At 37.5% G+C, this 22,332-nt stretch overlaps 1 protein-coding gene across 1 annotated transcript in view; it reads right to left on the bottom strand.

Annotated features, from left to right (window-relative positions):
* Positions 1-16,893: 16,893 nt before the first annotated feature.
* The window catches only part of PLK2 (polo like kinase 2), a 6,368-nt gene continuing 929 nt past the window's right edge, over positions 16,894-22,332 (bottom strand). The window contains exons 2-14 of the mRNA XM_008052629.1: positions 21,879-22,178; positions 21,620-21,736; positions 21,292-21,421; positions 20,979-21,066; positions 20,389-20,484; positions 20,084-20,282; positions 19,842-19,989; positions 19,399-19,496; positions 18,946-19,075; positions 18,452-18,692; positions 18,189-18,318; positions 17,825-17,935; positions 16,894-17,689 (exon numbers count right to left, since the gene is read on the bottom strand). Coding sequence (XP_008050820.1) covers positions 17,498-17,689; positions 17,825-17,935; positions 18,189-18,318; positions 18,452-18,692; positions 18,946-19,075; positions 19,399-19,496; positions 19,842-19,989; positions 20,084-20,282; positions 20,389-20,484; positions 20,979-21,066; positions 21,292-21,421; positions 21,620-21,736; positions 21,879-22,178 — 1,980 coding nt within the window. The 3' untranslated portion in view covers positions 16,894-17,497. The remainder of the gene's footprint in view (positions 17,690-17,824; positions 17,936-18,188; positions 18,319-18,451; positions 18,693-18,945; positions 19,076-19,398; positions 19,497-19,841; positions 19,990-20,083; positions 20,283-20,388; positions 20,485-20,978; positions 21,067-21,291; positions 21,422-21,619; positions 21,737-21,878; positions 22,179-22,332) is intronic.

Genomic DNA, 22,332 nt, shown 5'->3' with positions numbered 1-22,332 from the left:
GAGTCTCCACAGGTGTGGAAGTCAAGATCTGGAATTTACCTTAGATCTATACCACCTGCCCATGTTCTTCCCTAGAATGAAGCCTGGTCAATGAAGAGTGGCCTCGACCCTCCTGGCCCAGATTTTTTTTATCCCTATTGAAAGCATAAATTTTAGTCAGGCTCGTTGGCTCAGCCTATAATCCCACGCCTTTGGGAGGCTGAGGTGAGTGGATTGCCTGAGCCCGCGGGTTCAAGACCCACCTGGGCAGCAAGACCTCCCTCTACAATAAATCAAAAAATCAGCCGGGCATGGTAGCGCATGCCTATAATTCCGGTTACTCGGAAGGCTGAGGCGGAAGGATCGCCGGACCCAGCAGGTCGAGGCTGCAGTGGCTGGGAGCGGCCACTTCACTCCAGTCTGGGCGACAGAGTGAGACTCCACCTCAAAAAAAAAAAAAAAAAAAAAAGAAAGCGCAAATTTTGGGTTTCTCATAGCTCTGTATGGTTATCTTCACATTAGGTACCTCAATAGAAGATTCTGCCTACCTGGCTTTGCTTATGAGGTCCATAATAATGATTATTAACTGTACCTCATTTTAGGAGAGCACTTTGCATTTTACAAAAATATTTCAAACTTTTTATCTAGTGTAATCCTCACAATACCCCTGACGTAGTTAGAGAGGTACAGATGCAGGAATGGAGTTGGTTTAAGTCAAACTGCTTTTAAGTAGCAAAGCAGCTTTGGGGACTTCCAGAGACTTCCTTTGTCATAGCCTCATGCTGTCCCTCTAGCTGTGGCCAAGTTCCTGAAAAAAAAATTAACACCTAAGCTTCTGGAAAGATTCATCTTAAGTTTTGTTTATGATAATTAATTCAGCAGTGATAAGTCCTCTTCAAAATGTTTTAGATGAAATGAACAAAGAGATAACACTATTTTATTTGCACCCTTTGTCTTCAGGTTCTATATACCACTGACTCTGCAAAAATCGTTTGCTTCTGTGATCAATTTCTGTCTTTAAAATAAAAAGAATACTTGCCACCACCCACTGCCATCACTAGAATTAAGGAACTAATGCTTCTAAACTGTCGTGAAGAAGATGCTCTAGAAATAGAAATGTGAGATTTATATTGAATACATTTAAATGTGATTTTTTAAGTGAAATTAAGTTTTCACCAAAGATTCTTGCCACATGAAATGAATCATAATTTGTATTATCACCATTTTTTCTTTTTCAGTTTAAGTGCCAAGGCAGTAAATGGACTTTTCAATTTTATAGATTCTGCCATTTCACAACCCACTGCTGATGTAGCTTGTCTCCTCCACCTGAGACTTCATTTTACTTGGTTTGTACTAGCTAGGGACATACACATTGTCTATCTTGCTCTACATAGGTAACAACATGACTCAGAGACACTGGCTCAAAAAAAAAAAAAAGGTACATAATGATGAAGCAGGTGTTGCTTTGACACTACATAATCCAGCAATGGTGTCGCTGGGTCTAGTGACTGCCCTCATTAGTCGGGATGGCTGGCAGTCTTTCTTCGCGGGGGAACGTTAGGATGTGTTACCTCTCCAAACAGTGCCTGAGGTATAGTAGCTAGACAACTGAGGTCTTCCTAATGAATGACTTTACTTCAACAAGCCAGAGTTACAGAGGGCTAAAACCATTAAACCATAAAGACAGCTTTGGTTTGTGAATTTGATGTGGTAGGCTAATTCTTGAGAGGACATTTTAAGATAAGAAATGCAAACTTTTCAACTGGATGGGATTTTCTAGAGCACCTGAACCAACAAAATATTTTCCATAAAGGTGCTATTGGCTATCAACATTGACTTTGAAATGATGCAGAAGTTTTTTTTCTAAGAACTCGAAATTCACAAATAAGAATTTTCATGAATAACACTATATTTTACTGTGTCTTTCATAAGAAACAAACTTTTTTTCATTGAGTTACATCATTTAGCTTTTCTTTCTTTTGTTTTAAAGAGGACAACGATCTAATACACTACTAAAAGTCTTTTAAGAAATAATCATCTTTTCTCTGCAAAGCACCTATCAAAGCACTTCATTTAGTCGTAATAAGCAGTGTTTAACACACATAAAAAAACTGCTTCATTTCTCAAAGGATTTTGTTTATTTGTTAATTTTCTTAAATACAGAGAGTAATAGCTTATAGAATTAAAAAATGTTCATTCTTCCCCAAGATACCTGTCACAGGAGACTTTGGATAGATATGTGCTTTTTGAGTTGTTTTGCTTTATTTTATAAGATGAGCAGTGTTCCTTCATAAGCTTTTCAAGAAATGGTTCTTTTGTTCATCTCATACCCACCAAAATGAGCACACAATGTTTGGAAAACAATCCACAATAATTTCATAGGGTCAGTAGGTTGGAATATATCCAAACGTCAAGATTCTCTTTACATTATTGATCTAAAATTCCTTCAAGGTCACAAGAAATTTGGTCCTACAGACTTTTGGTGTGCTTTCATATCAGACTAAAATTGTAGCAACAGTGCGAGGTAAATCATGTCAGTCTGTTTAATACTTTTTTCTGAAAAGCTCGGTGTTTCACTGAAAAAAATTATTTAAACACATAGAGAAATTGAGACTATGTCTGTGTAACTTAAATAAATGATAGGTCTTAAAAAAAATCAGTTACTTTGGTCATTTCTATGCTGAACTAATGAAGTGAAGAAATGAGAGTGTTTTTTGCTGTTGTTGTTGTTGTTGTTGTTGTTGTTGTTGTTGTTTTGAGTTGGAGTTTCACTCTGTCGCCAGACTGGAGTGCAGTGGCCGCTCTTGGCCACCGCAGCCTCGACCTGCTGGGCTCTGGCGATCCTTCCGCCTCAGCCTTCCAAGTAGCCGGAATTACAGGCATGCGCTACCACGCCCGGCTGATTTTTTGATTTATTGTAGAGATGAGGTCTCACTGCCCAGGCGGGTCTCGAACCCTCGGGCTCAGGCAATCCACTCACTTCAGCCTCCCAAAGGCAAGGGGATTACAGGCTGAGCCACCGAGCCCGGCAAAATGAGAGTTTAAGTCTACCATCTTTACAAGAATCTGTGGTACTCTGGTGTAACCCATAATCTCTGCTATTTTTTAAATCACAAACTTTTCGATTTTCAATCAAAATATTGATATATCTCAAAGGATTTTTTAAATTGTGTTGTTTTAACTATTAATTCAGGGAAAACCTTAAGTATATATAATGAAATCTCATTTTTAAGTTGTTAAACTTCCAATCCTCGTTTCTGTTTTTGTTTTTCTCTCCAATAAAATTAAAAGATAGATTCAAGAAATCATGATATGTCATGCATATGCCATGAATACAAAGATAAAAGCTACTTAGACTTTGGGAAGTCCTAGTGAAAACTTTCAATTGCTATGTAGTACATTATATCTACATCACTAAAGTAAACCAACTGTTATATGCCTGACATAAAGCACATTCTTACTTTCAATTCTTCGCAAAGCCCATAAAATATGTCAATTTAATTGCAATTCTAAATGTATCAGTGAAATGTATTCAGGTGAAATTCTTTTGATGAATCTAGGAACGCAGAAGAACATTATTTTATAACTTCCTTTCTTAGATAAATAATGATGACATCTTGGCATGTTTAGTTAGCATTGACATTTCAGCTAATATTGACCAAAGAAATCAGTGTGGCTATATTTAAACTGTTAACTCCATAAGAGTTTCACCACCCCTTCACAGCATATTTTAAGTATTTTAAAATAAATGAGGCCTATTATTCCCAGGGCGTATTTCAAATTCATTCATTCTTCCTCTCAAATTAGTTTTTCCAGTTGTGTCCACATAGATGGAAAAAAAAAATCACTTTTATTTGAAAGCAGGATCTCGTATTTTTCTTCAGTCCTTCCTCTTTGAAACTAGAATGAAATAATGTTGCTGTTTAATACGACCTACCATGTACCTCCAAGTTGAAATGACAAGTAATTGATGATGAGTCAGAGTCTGCAAAAGATTAGTGATTAGAGAAACCATATCCTGCCCAAATACATTTCTTTCACTCTAATTTACCAGATGGTACTTGTGTCACTGTCTGTCATTAACAATTTTTATCACCTTAGTCATAGAGGTTTGAACAAGCAGTTAAAGTAAAACAAATTATACATGTAGAGTAGGATCTGAATAAATTTGTGTAGTCTAAATTCATTTTTCTGTTGCTCTGCTTAATAAAGCATAAAAATAAGGTCATGCATACGTACGGTATGGAAAATTTTAACCTACCTTTCATTGGAAAAGGAATTGAAATCAAAGGCGGGGTAACATGGGAGGTGGGTCATGCTAGGTACATGTTAGCTACATTGAATTCACATGGTGTAGCAATGAATATTTCATAGGGTAACCATATAATTCATCTTCCAAATTCAGACAATTTTGACTAAGACAGGCATAGTTAAGACTTTCCCAGGTAAACTGAGATGTGTAGTCATGCTTCATATACCTGCATCATTACTTTGGCACAGCCTTTTAATACGAATGAGGAAAAAATAAGATTATTTCATCAATAGCTAGCCTAACATGTTCCAAAACGTGCAATGGACATTAAAGGATGTTTCTCAGTTGAACAGGAACTGTAAACTTATGCATTATAAATTAGTATAAGAAGGAGTTTAAAAAATTATTCAATTCAGGTTTCTTGATTTTTTTTTAACTGAAGTTTGTTTCTTTGTCACTTCTAAATACATAACTCTCTTGTTCATTGTACTGTTAAAATAAATCAATCGAAGGTTAACCTTCTATAACAATTTTTAAATTTTAAACTAAATATTTTACTTTAATCACTTCTTGGCCTTTTGCCTAAGATCAAATGCAAAAATTTTGCTCTAATATATTCCATATGACACACACGTGTTTTGTTAGGTAGGTTCTTGCCAAAAAGGAGGCTTTACAACTTTCACATCTGTATTGTTCTGTATAAAGTACTACCACCATAATGTCTTTCAAACCCACACTGCCTTTTGCAAGTCAAAGTGAATGTGAACTAAAATTTATTTTTAAACATTTAAATTCTGCCATCGAAAGAAAATGGAAATGTGCAAAAGTCAGCTGAAAACCACTTATTATCTAGATATGAAATATCTGCATTGCAAAGCTAACTTAGCTATCTGGTCATCCAGTTGATTTCTGCACCATACATTTCTCCCTCTAGAAAAAAAATTATTTTACTTAGTGAGGCTGTGGATAAAGCATCTAAAAATTCCGAAACCATGATGCAGTGATTTGAATGTGTCTTCCAAAGTTCATATTTTGGAAACTTAATCCCCAAAGACCTTTGTTGTTTGGAGGTCAGACCTTTGGGAGGTAATTGGGACTAGATAAGGTCATCAGGGTGATGCTCCCATGATGGGACTGATGACTGTATAAGAAGGAAGAGGGACCTAGCTGACACACATGCTATTCCTCATCATGTGATGCTTTCCACTGTTACCTAGCAAGAAAGCCCACATCAGATGTTGGTATCATATTTTTAGACTTTTCAGCCTCCAAAACTGTATCACATGAATTTCTTTTCTTAATAAAACACCCAACCTGTAGTATTCTGTCATAGCACTGCAAAACAGGTTAAGATACATGTCAGAGGTGACACTAAATTTCCTAATTACCTAAATATTGTCCTACTACCAAAAAGACCCGGACTTGCATCCCAATCTGATGATAGGTTTAAAATCTTTGAAAATTAAGTTTGATTTATAAAGGACAAGTAATACATACGTTGACAAATTATATGCCACGGAACATTCCTTGTGATCTTAAAAATTATCTGAAGAAAAATAATGCACCAGTGCAAATAAGTTTGGGAAACCTTTTATACTCTATCCCTCTCTTAGAGATTCATAATGCTGATATAGAATATTAAAGTTCCTGAGAAGTCTTAAAGAAATCTGTTTAATTTTATCTAGACCAAAATTTCCCAAAATAATTTTTGAGTGATTATGTTTTCCAGGAAAGATTTTATGATATCAAAGGCACTTAATATTCCTTAGGACACAGTGGAAAAATTTTTGCAAGATAGTTGAGAAGGGACCATAACAGAGAAACTCAACATAAAAGGAATCAAAATGTAGGAAATGTTTATGTGACTTAACTTTGATTTTTGTCAGTCATAAGAGAATAAATTACTCTCACTTTGGGGTGTTCCTTAACTTGGCTTCTGCAGAAGCATGATAAATGAAGCAATTAGTAATTGGAAAACTCTAATAATAATAGTTAAGTATAAGATATAATCTTTACTAAATGACAATAGTATAATATGATAAAAAATCGATAACCACTGATATCAGTATAAAGCAAAGAAGTAATATGCACAATATTAATAAATACAATATTGAAATAGAGAGGGGAGAAAACTTACTCTGTCATTTCTCTTCTTGCTATTCTTCTGAATGATAAGCAAATATTGTCTACATTATATTGTTCTACCTAAATGTGTTCTAAGACAGATTTTATTACTATATTTGTTTTAAAACAGAGAAAAATAAGAATCAAACAATGTCTTGTTCATTATTATTCAGGGAGCAATTGGCCCAGTTGTTCAAGCTTGATGTATCTGATGAAAATTCAAGTTTTTTCTACCGTATCATATCTTTTCATAATTTCTTAATTTTGTTTTTGTTTTGACCACATATTTATAATATGGAGAACTGAATTTTTATCATAAATTGTATATTTTAAACAAAAATTATAATGCATATTTTCTTGAGATTAGCCGTTTCTTCATACATTAGGACTTTGAAAAGTATTAATTTACATACTGTATTCAGATTAAACAATCTGGTTTTCATTGCTATTCCTAAATGCATTTATAAAAGTCTATTGTATATAAATTTTTAATTCAGCTTTTCAATTACTGTGTCAGTAAAAAGAGATTTATTTACTGTTGACTACATGGTTTTAACTTGAGATATTGTAAGCTGATTGAACTTAAATGTGTGTGTGTGTGTGTGTGTGTGTGTGTGTGTGTGTGTGTGTGTGTGTAAGTGTCTATGTGTACTTTTGGGGGAGGGAAAACCTGAGCGGAATACATCAAATTCTACAGAACTTAAAATTTATTCTTTTTTTTTTTTTTTTACGACAGGGTCTCATTCTGTTGCCCAGGCTGAAGTGCAGTGGAATGAGCATGGCTCACCACAGCCTCGATCTCCTGGCTAAAGAAATTCTGTCTCAGCCTTCCAAGTAGCTACAACTACAAGCCCATGCTGCTACACTCAGCTAATTTTTTTATTTTCTGTAGAGACGAGGTCTTACTACGTTGCCCAGGCTGGTCTCAAACTCGTCTTAAACAGTCCTCCTGCCTCAGTCTTCCAAAGTGCTGGGATTACAAGTGTGATCCACCATGCCCAGCTTATTCTGTTTTTTTTAATAGTATAGGTAGAAAAGTTGCATTTGGAGAAAGATGTAATTGCTTCAATTCAAACTATACAATTTAGATAAATTCAAATGCCTGTTGCTTCTCTTGGGCCTATTTTCAGAGGCTTACCCTTCTCTATGACTAATCTATATTGAGGATTTTCTTTGGAGTTTCTTTGAGTCACTCTGTAGAAAAACTGCCAGGCATACCTACAGGACAGTGTATAAAAAACTTGAAAGTTTGTCTCATTAAAGAATTAATGGGGCCAAGTCCATGTGACTAGTGCAGTTTGCTGCTACACAGCTTACACAGCTAACCCTTCACCATCCATATATGTTGCATTGCCTCTAATGATTATGCTACTCTCTGTAGCAATACAGGAAAAATATGAAAAGCACCCTATCAGCTAACACAATATAGATATTTCAGAATCAGTAAAGTAAGTCTATCCACAAACCTAAAGAAGAGAATGGGAATAGATTATGGGAATTGCTAATAGAGTTTATTTTTGAACAGACAGTACAATTAAATGAGGGACAATCTCTTGTTCTGAATTTACTCAACTGTCAAATTCACCCTTATTCTGAATTTTAACATGAATTTAAAAGAGTTATGTGAGCTTTTAAGAATCATGAATTTCGCAGCAACCTGGATGGAACTAGAGTCTATAATACGGAGCGACCTCTCACAGAAACAAAGATCCGAGTATCACATGTTCTCACTCATATAATGGACCTTAAACATCCAATGCAATACTATACGAAAATGACTGACCGTACTGGGAAACTATGGTGGGGGGAGGGAGATGGGATTAACAGTAGCAAATATCTGTCTGGGAACAGGGAAACACCCCATATCAACAGGGTGCCTGAATGAAACGCAATTGTATACCTAACCCTTAACTGTACCCCACAACTTCACAATAAAATAAAAATAATTAAAAAAAAGAGTTATGTGAGGCAAATTTAATGACCTCAAATTGATGAGGTGAGAGTCTACAAAGAAAAGAGATCACCCATGTTTGGGCAAAATCCTTGACTGATGAAGACTTTGGCAGGTCTTCGTTAGTCAAACTTATTCCTTCACTTCTTTTTAATGCTCCCTGAGCTTTAACACTACTTAAAACAATAAAACTTAAAAACCTCAGAGAGGAGCTTTTGAGGAAGCCCATACTTTCTCCTAAATCATCCAAAACATAATTGATGAGTCAACTTTTGTAAACAGGATTTGAAAATAGTGTCCCTGAAAGTTTCACCTGATTTTACTATGATGGGGGTTCACAGTCAAACATCAGAGGAACCAACCGAGGGAAGGGATCAAGTGATTCACATGGACAGGGCTGGCCCCTCCTCTGGGCCAGGTGCTTCTCAGCTACAGGAGATTGTTGATATGTAGATATGCAAATTCAGTATTGCCTGATCATGAAGTTTTTCTAAAGAAATTGGAGATCTTATTTTTATCTGAAATCTCTCAATGACTAAGTGATGACAATTACTGGAAAATGTTTTAAAACCCTCTTTAAAACTCTCTGTTCTCCAACCAGATGTCTATTCTCTGGCAATGTTCAGTCTCAGCTCTAAAGGTTTTCCGGGCTCGGTGGCTCAGCCTGTAATCCCGCGCCTTTGAGAGGCTGAGGTGAGTGGATTGCCTGAGCCTGCGGGTTCGAGACCTGCGTGGGCAATTTGGTGAGACCTCATCTCTATAATAAATCAAAAATTACCCGGACGTGGTAGCGCACGCCTGTAGTTCCAGCTACTTGGAAGGCTGAGGCGGAAGGAACGCCAGAGCCCAGCAGGTCGAGGCTGCGGTGGCCGGGAGTGGCCACTGCCCTTCAGCCTGGGCAACAGAGTGAGACTCCAACTCAAAAAAAATAAAAATAAAAAAATAAAGGTTTTCCCTATTCTTTATATGGATTTCAGCTTTCCCTTTCATTTCTAATCACATTATGTTCTCAAAAGCATATTTCTGGAATAAAATTACATACTTGTGTCAGAATATTGTAATGATATTCAACTCCAAACACAAATTCCCAGGAAAACAGTTTGCTAATGAGATTTTTTTATATTAACTTTTATGCTCAGAAGTACATTTTGTTTTAAAAAGCTAACATTCAGTATACTTAAGCATCTAGTTCTTCTTTGCACTAAGTTTAGTTTTAAAAATTCACATTTTTTTAAACATTTCAACAAAAGATTTTAAGGTGACTTTAAGACATGATCCTAGTTACAGACGTAATTAACTCTCCTTAATATTTTATATCATATTTCTAATATATTTGACTTCCTTTTAAAATACTATATTGCAACTGTGTGATGTAACAGATATTACCAAGTATGTAAGCATTCTTATAAACTGAATAAGTTAACTTATAGAAATGAGAAATTTAAGTTTTCATATACTATAACTACTTAGCTGGGTGTGGTGGCGTGCACCTGTAGTTCCAGCTACTTGGAAGGCTGAGGTGGAAGGATTGCTGGAGCCCAGCAGGTGGAGGTTGCGGTGACCGTGAGTGTGCCACTGCACTCCAGCCTGGGCAACAAGAGTGAGACTCCAACTCAAAAAAAAAAAAAAAAAAATTACACTACTAAACATAAATGTCATAAGATTTCAGCTTAAAATTCTAAATCTGTATCAGCTAGTGAAACTTTACTTTTTAATTTGAATTATAGTATTAATACATTGCTATATAGGAAGTTTTAACATAAAGCTCCAAATGTTAGGCCTAATATGTAGCTATTCTTCAACAAAAAATATTAATTTCATGATTCTGATTATCTTAAATACCTATGTGCTTAATACTAAATCTTCTTGAGATTAAAAAGTTCTTTACTACCAAAAAAACTATTATGTTATCTAAAAATTTTTGTTTGGAACCTAGGCTGGCTGAGATTTTATATACAACCAGAGCTATAGACCAGGTACTTACTGCAGTGCTATCTGAGGTATCAAAAGAATATACCAAGCCTGATGAATTATATCAGTATGGAAGGGTGATATCCTCGTTCTCAGAGCATGTGTAGTCCACATCCCTAAGCTTGAGTCAGTAGTATTGCTATTCTGGAGCTGGTCTACACAGGTTTGTGAGAACTGACTGTTAAAGTTTCAGAAATTGTGCAAGCTAATTATTCAAGGCAGCCATTATATACATTATATAGATGTACAATTAAATCAATTATATTAAAAACAAAGGCAATAAATACTCAAAACTCATCACTAATTGTTTCACTACCTTTTATTATTATCTATTTCTTGAGGTTACTTACGTCTGTTATATCAGTATGGTGGAAATACTTTATAATATTGTGCTGCTGTGCACCTCTTTTCAACTCCACATTTGGTAGCTTCAAATCAGTCATGGTAAAGAATGTACACCACAGAAATCAGTAAATGCAACAAATCACGGTTTTTACCTCTGGAAGAGCTGATTGTTGACCATTTGCCAGTACACCACTACTTATGTCTTTGTCTAGTTCTCTGTTTGCACTCCCCTCCAGTATACAAAGGGGGACAGCAAAAACCCAGGATTTATTTTTTTTAAATTGTGTATTTGCTGGGCTCGGTGGCTCAGACTGTAATCCCACGCCTTTGGGAGGCTGAGGTGAGTGGATTGCCTGAGCCCGCAGGTTCGAGACCCGCCTGGGCAGCGAGACCTCATCTCTACAATAAAATCAAAAAATTAGCCGGGCATGGTAGCGCGCACCTGTATTTCTGGCTACTCGGAAGGCTGAGGCGGAAGGATCACCGGAGCCTGGCAGGTCGAGGCTGCGGTGGCCAGGAGCGGCCACTGCACTCCAGTCTGGGCGACAGAGTGAAACTCCAACTCAAAAAAAAAAAAAAAAAAAAATTGTGTATATATTCTTACATGTTTAAACTTCAGTCACCTTCAAAGTACCCTCTATTTGATGCAAATACACCCATCAAGACATTTTTTCTGCTCCAAACGGTTTTTGTATGAGTCCATTTTGATGCCTTTTAGTGCTTCTGCTGTTTTTTGTTTTACCTCTTCCACCTCAGCAAAATATTTCCCTTTGAGGACTTTTTTTTTTTCATTCAGGGGGAACAAAACAATTGCTCAGGGCCAGGTGTGGTGGGTCAAGCCTGTAATCCCAGCTCCTTGGAAGGCCAAGGTGAGAATTGCCTGAGCCCACAAGTTCGAGAAAGGCCTGGGCAACTTGACAAGATCTCATCTCTACGATAAATCGAAAAATTAGCTGGGGACGTGGTAGCATGTGCCTATAGTTCTGGCTACTTGGAAGGCTGAGGCAGAAGGATTGTCTCAGCCCAGCAGGTCGACACAAGGGTGGCCTTGAGCGTACCACTGCGCTCCAGCCTGAGCAACGGAATGAGACTCCAACTCAAAAAAAAAGTTGCTCAGGATGAGATTTGGTGAATAGGGAGAGTGGGGCATGAGGGTCATACTGTCTTTGGTCAAAAACTGCTGAACTCAGTACAGTGTGGGCAGGTGTGTTAGTAAATCACCCATCATGAAATGGGCAAACATGTTGAAAGAGTCCCCCCAAAAAAAAAAAATTCACTGAAGCCCAACATAGCCTCTCACAACATCACTAGCTGGTACACTGATGCTGATAGGTTCCCAGAACTCTTATCTAACAGGGGATGCCTATACTACAAGGGCCTACCCTCTAAAAAATAATTCCATTTTGGGGGGAATGTCCCTTTGTACTGTATCACTTGTTTGGATTTTAGATTTCTTTAACTCTTGAAGTATTTAAACATCTTTCATGTAGTTCTCTAAAATTTACATAATCCTGCATTTTTCACATTCTTTCTATTTAGTAGAGTCACACAAGTTATATAATAAGTTAATATCTTAAAGAAACTCTTCTGACATGTCTGACTACATGACCACAACTTTAAAGGTCATTCTGCTGCCACTGCTCTCCAAGAAGTACAAAAGAAAGGCATTGTTTACTTTATTCCACTTAGACCTGCTGCCTAATTTCTTGCAGTAGTAGTTTGTTATTGGTATAAAAGAGAGAATTTGTTCTAACTTGCATAGTTGGGTTAAAATATCTAATCATTTAGTATTTCATAGCAGAGATAAATCACCAACTTTGCTATTTTATCTCAATTTTGAATTGAAGTCATTATACCTAAATCATTAAAATCAATTTTGTTTTATATATAAAGATACTATATGGCTAATCTCAGAGGCAAAATTTATATATTCTCTTCCATTGAATACCAAATAGTGATGAACCATGATATTATATTTCAACACTGCATATGGAAGTTTAGCTTTTTAATTTGAGCTCAATAATACAATTAAATTGTGGCAATTCAACCAAAGAAATGCTTTCCATTAGTAAAGCTAATAAGGCATAAAGAAGTGCTAGAACAAAGCATGAAGCTAAGCGTATATAGAGACTAGAATCGGTTTCAAGTCAAGGAAAAAAGTGGAATCTACAGGTTTCTGTTTATAGAAGAGTTTATTGCACGCTTTAGAAATACATTGACTCTCTCATGTATGGAATTGACATAGAATACCGGCATTGACTTTTCTGGGTACCTTATGAAAACGCATCTATTCATTTTTCATCACACCTATTTTCATTACAAATCACAGATGTTACAAATCACAGAGGCCTACAGCAAGAGTGACTCCAGTCTCAATCCCCCATCCTCCTCGCCATTTTTTCCTTCCCCAGTATTGCACTACCTGCCATCCTACCACCTGCCCAACTATAGCTCTTAGTAATTGTTACTTTGGGATTTAAGAGGAAGAGAAGCTAGAAGTGGTACAAGATTAATAGAAGATAAAAATTAAGAAAGGAAGGTGACTTGTTCATTTGCTTGTTAAAACTGAGATCCATTCCTTACCCTTCCCCTGCTTTGTTCTGCAATAGAAGAATGATTTATGCAACTACGTTTCTCAGCTTCTTTTTCTGCTGTCTTTCAGCTCATTTGGTCAATGGGAGACAGGAGAGCAAGAGGAAGAAAGAATCCAGAATAATTTGTCCCCTTTTTTCCCTCACCCAAATATGTACTGTAGACATCTTATGCAGTGACTCCATTTGCCCCATGATCTCAAACTCCTGCTAGGTAGTAACTGCCATGATTCGAATTTCTCCCAGAAGACACCAGTTCTGGAGCCTGGTAACACCACTTTTTCCCTAGTTCTCTCTAGTCATTGTGGTGGTAGTGGCTTACTGCTGGTGTGAATTTCTGGGTTGCCTCAACACCAAATTTTTCTACCATTTGCATAATCAATGATCTCCATTAGAGTCCTTCTCTCTGAAAGTCCTAAGATGCTTTTCATATTCATAACTGCACCATGACTGACACTGAATGGAAGACTGGAAGGAGGAGAGAAAAGAATGAGCCAGTTATTTTCTTTTCTAAGTGACCAGGGCTCCTGCCATTATGGGTGTGGAGAATGGCAGGGGAAACGTAGAACAAGAATGGAAATGAATATTTATTGAGCACCTTTGATGTACAAGTGCTTTATCATCATTTCATCTTCACAGATGAGGAAACTGAAGCTTACAGAGTTGCATGTTTATTGAAGATTGCATTATTAACACATGGTTGAACAGGAATTTGAACTCAGGACTGATTCCAAAGCTTTTCCACTGGAGTATGCTTCCTCCCTGGCAGACGTAAGGTTACATTCAGAAATAGTTCTTGATGGGTTGAGGGGACTAAATATAAAAATAGTAAATATCAAATAACCGGAGATCAAGGTAGATGTCACAGCCACACCAGGCTTAGCTGAAGGTAGCTATACCATGCATCAAAACTAGTATATCTTTAAAATTTGCCTTTTTATTCACAGTCTATACCTGTTGGAATTTACGAGGGCTAATGGAGAAACATTCCTTTGCATCAAAGGTATTCATTAAAGATTTCCGTTTTACCTCTTATCAACAGGGTGTCTGAATGAAATGTATTTGTACACCTAATCCTTAACTGTACCCCACAACATCATAATAAAAAATATTGATTAAAAAGAAAAAATTCTGTTTTTTGGAGGTGTTTTCATGGAATTTGAAGTTTTTTTATCTGGCAAGGTAATTTATTTGGGAAGTGTTTATTCTCTTTTTCCCATAGCAAAAGTTCAACACTGTTTTGTGGAGATGTCCCCTGTAACAACAACAACAACAAAAACATGCTACTGGGTAGAAGGGATGACAGGAATTCATCCATATGTGCTTATAACCGTTTCCATGATGTTATCCAAAACCTGGTTACTCCAAAATTTTGTTCTCTCTTGAGATTTAGACCTATATACCCAACGGTTTTCTGGACTTATTTCTGCAATAGAAGAATGATTTATGCAACTACGTTTCTCAGCTTCTTTTTCTGCTGTCTTTCAGCTCATTTGGTCAATGGGAGACAGGAGAGCAAGAGGAAGAAAGAATCCAGAATCATACATATCTGATTTCATATGCCCCAAACGCACTATATGTCCCTAAATATCAGCCTCTTTCTTCTATATACCTGATTTACTACAATTAATGGCCCTACAGTACACACCCTTCCCCCATTGACTGTCCCAGCCAATCATTCTACCTACCCACCTCTTTCTCAGTCTCCACAATCAAGTTCCAAATCCGGTTAAAATAAACTTTCTAAGTCCCTCCCAAATTCATCCTCTTTTATTCAATATATGATCGCCCCATGCTAGGTCTTGTGCCCAGTGCCGGGAACACTGAAATGAACAAGAATGGGCTAAGGGGTGATACTGTCTAACTCTTCATTGTTTCTTTTCATGAAGTCTCAGGTCCTTTCTTACCTGAATCACGTTAATGTTCTTTACGGTTTGGGCTGTTTCTTTCCATCTTGTTCTCCACTCCTCTCACCTTTGCCCCCAGAATGAATTTTATAAATCTGAAATACTATGCCACTTTCCTCCCTAAAATGTTTGCAGAAGCTCCATGTAGCCGTCAAGATGGAGCCTTAGAGTGCATATGGGACACATTACATTTGTTCTTCTAGCCTTTTCCTACAATACTTGAGACTTGCATACCCACTTCTACTGTGAACTCTCTCTTGTTCTCAGGCTTTTGTACAAGCTATTTCCACTGCTTATAACACTATCCCCTATCTCACCTCTGTTTAACCCCCAACTCATCTTTCAAAGCCCATTAAAAATACTCACCTCCTCTGGAATCTCTTCTGAGTCCACCCCACGTCTGGGGCCTCTTCCTCATGATTCCTGTTGTCAGTTCCCACAATACCCAGTACATACCTTTATCATAAAATCACAGCACTTATCAGACTAATAGGCAAACGCACTGTCTCCTCCACTCCACTGTGACTTCCTTGAGGGCAGGGAGAGGCTTGGGTTCACTCTACATTTCCAATGCCAGACCCTGGATCTGGCTCATGGCAGACACTCAGAACATAAAACAACAGGTAAGTATGTATTCTGAAACCATGAAGTATTCTAGTCTTACACTGTGAAACTCAAAATGATTGATTTTTTCATTATTTGCAAACTCTTTTCTTTCTACTCGGCTCATAAAAATAAAATTAGATTCTACTTTTGCACACCTAGCTGTTAACTATTCAGTTTTCTTCAGTTATTAACATATGGATGTCATGTAACAAAGGCTAAATTTGTCTGCCTGACCAGAGAACACCAGGCAGCAGAGTTCATCTAAGACTTGTGAAATACCCATAACACATTCTTCAGGTTTGGCTTTTATTTATATAGTATACCAGGTGGAGTTTGCAACAATTTTAGAAAAATGTAAAAGTACAACTACCATCCCTTTACTACACTGTACAGGATGACAATGAAAACACAGCCTTCACACACCAAAGTGATTCTTTTCACAGAATCACTTACATTTTCCTTAAAGTGGGATTACACTAGAACAAAACATTTGCTTCTTATGCAGATCACTGCAAGTTCAGAATAACAGGATAAGCAGCTTTTTCTTTACACTTGTCAAAGAGTAAATCCCACTGAGAAAGAAAAGCCTCAGATTTATCTTTTGGATAACTTAGTAATTTAGACATTGGTCCCAAACCATAGCTTGGTTCCCATACCACTCAACCACCAGAAGGAAAATAAAATGACTTATTTACAAAGTATTTCCCACCCTGGAATTATGTGCTAGCATTGCCAGAGGCACTGGAAGTGTTTAGGCAGGTTTAAGCTGAGTAATATGTTTAGGTGGTGCATGCATTCTAATTCGGAGTTTTGCCCATGTGAAGATAAACTTCCTGTACCTATTGACACTTAATGACAAAGGTCTGTTTACTCTGGCTTTCAGTTCCAAGCTGAACAGGCTTTGAAGAGAGAGAAATGGGTTTTGGATTTTGTAGGAGGCTTGTGATGTGTTTTTAACAAGAGTGGTGTTCTCAAGCTAGGTTCAACCAGAAAGTTTGATTGCAGTTCGAATATTAAAGACTGACTTCCTAGAAACAGCAATTAGAAAATTAAAGATCTAACTTTCTAGTATGTGTCTATACTCAATGTCAAGCCACACAGTGCCAAGAATCCATAATCGAAGAATGCCATGATGTCATAATGCATTGAACTCAAGACAGGAGACTATTTCTACATTTTCATACACTTTATTGCCAACAGTCTAAAATGGTCAACATAAAAAAAAGACATTTTGATAATAAATACTGCTCTTTGGGCTGTAATAAATAAAAAGTTTATTAACAAGGAATGCACTTTTCCAGCCACAAGTGTCTTCAAAAATTAACCAAAAAAAAAAAAAAATTATATATGGCCATAGTTCACAGTTAAGCAGCCACAAGCTGCTCTGATTACAGCCTTTAACAACATGGGAGCTTCCTCCCTTCTCCCTCCCCTTCAGGAAGTATATTCACAGTTCCAAGTCCTCTGGCTGAAATGCTCTCAACAGAGAGAAGTTAAGAGTCAATGCATCTTTCTGCAAAGTTGTCTGAAAACCTTTTAAAACAGGTATCTCAAGGAAAACTGCATTCTGGTTCACTCTTGGATTGTCCAAAGTCAAGAACTGTATGCCTCAGCCTGCTCTGGTTCCACCCAGTCCAGCAGGCCACAGAGGAATTGTTTTCGTACCACCACCTGTCCATCTTCTTCAACATGCTCTAGATCATTCTACTGGCTTCCCTGTAGATCTCACAGTGGAAAAGAGGAGTCCCATAGGGTCCACTTGAAATGTCTTTTAGTTACATCTCTGTAAGAGCATGTTCAGGGCATATTCCATTCGATGCTTCAATTCTAATGAACAGCCAGACATCAGCAGAGTCGTCAGTCTGAAAGTTGTAGATATTCTGTCCTCATTGATGTAAGTGAGAAGGTATTCTTCATTTTGGCTACAGATTATTATTTTTGTGTGATCATGGTAGAAATTCACCTTAAGAAACAAACATAAATATTAGATCTCTCTACACATTAAAAAATCAGAAAAGTTCAGTCATTCACTAAACTGGCTAAGCAAAAGCCATTTTTTTAGGACCTGAATAGGCATTTTCCTGAAGAGTTCATGTACCTGAAAGGTGCCATCATTAAAGAGCATCATTAGGGCCTTATCAGATTTTAGCCACTGAAGGAGATAGAGTCGAGGTCTTCGAACATCAGTGACACTAGGCAGATCACCACCCTGGAAGAGATTAGGAGAATGAGTTAGTGCATATAAAGATTTTGCAATATGTACTCTATTCTTCTAAGCAAATGCCTCTCAAACTTTAAGCAGCAGAAAGGCCTAGAAGTCCCAGGCTCTACCTCCCAGAGATTCTGATTAAATAGACCTAGGGTATGACATGAGAATCTGCACTTCTAACAAGCTTCAAAGTGAGGCAAATACTGTGGTCTGTGAACTACAAATATGAGTGCTCTAAAGCCACACTACTTACATCCATGAGGTTCTCCTCCATGTAGTGAGAAAAGTATTTCAGCACTGTAACTTGACTAATGAATTGCTCAGGGGCATCTGTTGCCGGGAAAACAGAGCATTGGCCAAGCTCTGCGTAATAATGAACTGTTCTAAAAAACAGGAATGATAGGGAGAGAAGAAGAAGAAGAAAAAAAAGGAGGAGTTAGTCACTGTCTTGAGATTTCTATTTCTTTAGTGCCAGACTAGAGAACTGACAGAATTTCATTCAATGGATACACTTACTTTTTGTCTGGAAGGAGGCTCATGTGAGCACCATTGTTGAAAAGGACACCGACGGTGTGGTCTGAGAGTTGGTACCCAAAGCCATATTTGTTGGAGTAATCGACCCATTTGGTGACCCACTGAAAGGACGCGCTGAGCTGCTCTTTGGGGATGCTGTCAGCTTCTGGCATGTTTTCCAGACATCCTCGAAGAACTCTTGCCACGGTGTCTGCAACACTTCCCATAGTACTGTCTTCAAGGCCTGAAAAGTCAAACAGCAATGTGACTTATAAAATATTTAGCAATAAGCCTCCGGCTTTGGTAGATGCTGTGTTTCCCTCTGCTCATTCTAAAGACAAAGGATTAGTCCTTATCTTTTTCCATTTCCCTACTCTTGCTTCTATGCTAAATTAAACTATAAAATAAATGGACTTCAATTACTTAGTATTTAGTAATTGAAGTAAAGTAACTGGCATTTATAGTTTCATTATTTAAAATGACTGACAACCACTTACACTCACTGCTACTGCTGCAGCTGCCAAGAGTCCCTCTGACTATCATCCGGATAGCATCCCCAATCTGCTGCTTGTTTTCTACCGCGGGTGTTCCAGATTTGGCAACTGTAGTGGCAGGTGGCTGGAGCTCCTTAGGAGAGAGAAGAGTCACGCTATGAGTTAAACATCTAAATTCATCTGAGGTTGAGAATTTCAAGTTAAGATGCAGTTGAGGCAATTGCTGGGAAAGCCTATCCAAAAGCAATAGACACAAGCCAGATAAAAGATATCACACCAACTCAACCGCATGCATGGTAAAACTAAAAGACCGTATCTTTCCCTTCAAAGGGTTAGAAGAATGGCTTCAAGTACATACAACATTCCTGAACCATGAAAATCATAGTCCAAGTGCTAATTACAAAGAATGGAAATGATATAAAGTGTTTATATCTACTTTATTCTTTCCCAACACACCTCATCTGTCCTGTGTTTGCTGGGCTGCTGAGTTATTGACGTCTTTTTCAAATCATGCCTAAGCTTGTAAATGTCTTCATCTTCTTTAGAAACTCTATCTGTAGATCAAGGAAAAGAATTACAAGCATTAGTCTCAACAAGGTAGGAGAAGAACTAACCATGTTTTCCACTTTTGCATTATTAATCAGCTTATCGGCATCCAAGGTAAAAACAATTTTACTATTGCCATCAGCTACAATGACTCAAGAAGCACACTTAAATGTTTACGAAACAAAAAGCTATTAATCACAATTCGAGGTATGGATTTATTATGCTATAAATGTCAAAGTCCAATAGTATGCAAATCTGGTTAAGTTATGCTAATATAAAGTCTCTTTTAACTAACTTATTAAACTTAAACACAATATTGGGTACAGAAAAGGGCAAGAAGTCTTGTAACTTACTGTGAGTGTCAATATATCTTGCTTTGTCTTTTTTGCCACCAAAAAGAGCAGCAGCTGCTTTCTTAAAGAAATTCTTAGCTGGGCTTGATAAGTGGAAATCTGGAACTGTATGACAACAGCTAGAAGAAAGTCTGTCTGGAGTGAAGCCCTGTGGAATATTAGAAAAGGCCTTCAGTAACCTGCCAGGTAATTGGGATAACATGTAGTAACATGTAATAAAAGATATAAGACAGTACGCCAACCTGCAAAAAAAATTCATGACGAATGATGTCATCCAAACTGGGACGATCTTCTGGGTTTTTGGACAACATGCTGGCTATTAAGTGCTTGGCAGGTGCCAGCAATGAAGATGGCATTGTATACCTTGCTTCTCTTATGCACCTGTAAGTTTCTTTGAGATTTGTAGTTTCAAATGGGGGCCTTCCAAGTAACATTGTATACCTGTGTGCAAAGAAACGTATCTTTAGCAATGACCAAAAAGTAACGCTTTTTGTGTTCAAATCTAGATCCAAATTTGCTTTTTGGTCATTCTGGAACATTTACTTACATGACACAGCCTAAGGCCCAAATGTCTGATTCACAGCCATGTCCTTGTTTGTTGAGGACTTCAGGAGAGAGATAATTTGGGGTACCACATATTGTTCTGGAAAGACACAATATCAAAGATCTTGCTAGGAACAATTCCACTGTTTAAACTCAGTTCTTTGGATGTGACTAGATGGGAAATAAAATCTTATAAGTACTATATTGAATTTTTATTTGTAGACATTTGACTTGGGAATTAGAACAATTGTCATTTGACCAAGTATCTTTGGTATTTTCTCTTTCTTTTAAATGCGTTACAGTATTTTAGTCTACATGACTATTTTTAACCAATTGAGACCAGGGACATCATGGCATTTTTAAAATATATTTCAGCCAAAGATAAGGCTTCTTTGACTGCTTTAATAATCAATTTAGAAGAATATGGTACTCTATCTGATCCATAGTGGGCACTTAATAAGTGTTTCTTTAAAATAATATTCTTGCAATTTATAGATTTTAGTGTCAACTGACCTCTGAAACGTTAACTGCAAAATAATAAAGCATATTTGCTCCCCACCAAACCCTAACAGGATGCATCTTTCTGACTCTTACCTCCTTCTGTGTTCCAAGGGTTCCAGTCTGGCTGCCAAACCAAAGTCCCCGACTTTTAGTTCCATGGCTTCATTAATAAAAAAGTTCCCTAGATGATAAAACAAAATATGAATCCCTTTGAAAAGGTGGTCTAACCAAGTACACTCACATTCTTTTTGGAGACAGGCAGTCAGTTGTTATATTAAAGTCACACATTCAAAAGCAAAATTGCACATAGGCTAGATCCTAATTAAGAATATTAACATGTTAAAAGGGAGAGAAAGAAGAAAAGAACACTCCTCTCTATCCTCAGCATCTGGCATCGAGGACTCACCTAGTTTGAGATCTCTATGCAAGATTTCTTGTTCATGAAGGTACTTGAGTCCAGACACAATCTGCCTGAGGTAGTATCGAACTTCTGGTTCTGTCAACACCTTTCTTGCTTTCAAGATATGAGCCATCGACTAGGAAGAGGAGAAGGAAAAAAGAGAATCTGTCAAACAAAGTTATGAAAGTCAGTGGTTTCCTTTTGCAGGATGAGAGACGAAGGCTAATAATGCAGTATAATGCCTACTGCCACAGCTAATACCCCAGATAAATGCTATCTGAATACCACATTAGTATGGGGGAAGTAATGTTCTCAAACAGGAGTTGACCCTTACCCTTCTACTGCAGTATTCCAAGAGAATGTAAATGTTTTCTTTGTCCTCAAAGTAGTGATAAAATTGCACTACATGCTTATGATGAAGAATTCTGTGAAGCTCTATTTCTTTGTCAATCTAAAAGAAAAAGCAAGATTCGGCTTATTAGCCTCCCATCACCTCCGAAAAGCCAGTCTTACACACGCTGAAGACATTTTCCTAACAGGGAAGGGCCATTCCTGCACACAAAGAAAATACTTTACTCAACAGTCATACACACCTTTTCCCTTTGATGAGGTTTAGCTACTCTGCTGTGAGGGATGATTTTTGCAGCGTAGACTTTGTTATTTGTCAAATCTGTCATCTCATAACACTTTGCAAAGCCACCCTGGAAGGAAACAAAGCCGAGAGGGCACTGAGTATGGCAGAAAAACGGACGGCGGTTATTTCTAACAAATAAATAAATACACAAGGAAACCAAAGCAAAAATTTGAGGAATGGGGGGGAGGGGGGTGGGTGGCAGAGAGAGGAATGGCTTCTCTTTTGCAAAAAAAGCTCCAGCGAGAAGGAAGCTGCCATGCTAAAAAAAGCAAGTTCCAACAGTTCCTCGTCTTCCTTTGCAAAAGGGGCGCTACGGAGAGGGGCTGGGGTGAGGAGAGGTGAAAACCAATCATGTCTGAGGAGGCTTGTCAGGAAGCTTCTCCGGGGAACAAGCGAGGGGGGCGGGGGGGGGC

Source organism: Carlito syrichta, unplaced genomic scaffold, assembly GCF_000164805.1.
Source record: "Carlito syrichta isolate Samal-C Ts95f unplaced genomic scaffold, Tarsius_syrichta-2.0.1 Scaffold285049, whole genome shotgun sequence".
Lineage (NCBI taxonomy): Eukaryota > Metazoa > Chordata > Mammalia > Primates > Tarsiidae > Carlito > Carlito syrichta.
The sequence above is the reverse complement of the archived record's forward strand: the minus strand, read 5'-3'. Positions and strand labels throughout refer to the sequence as shown.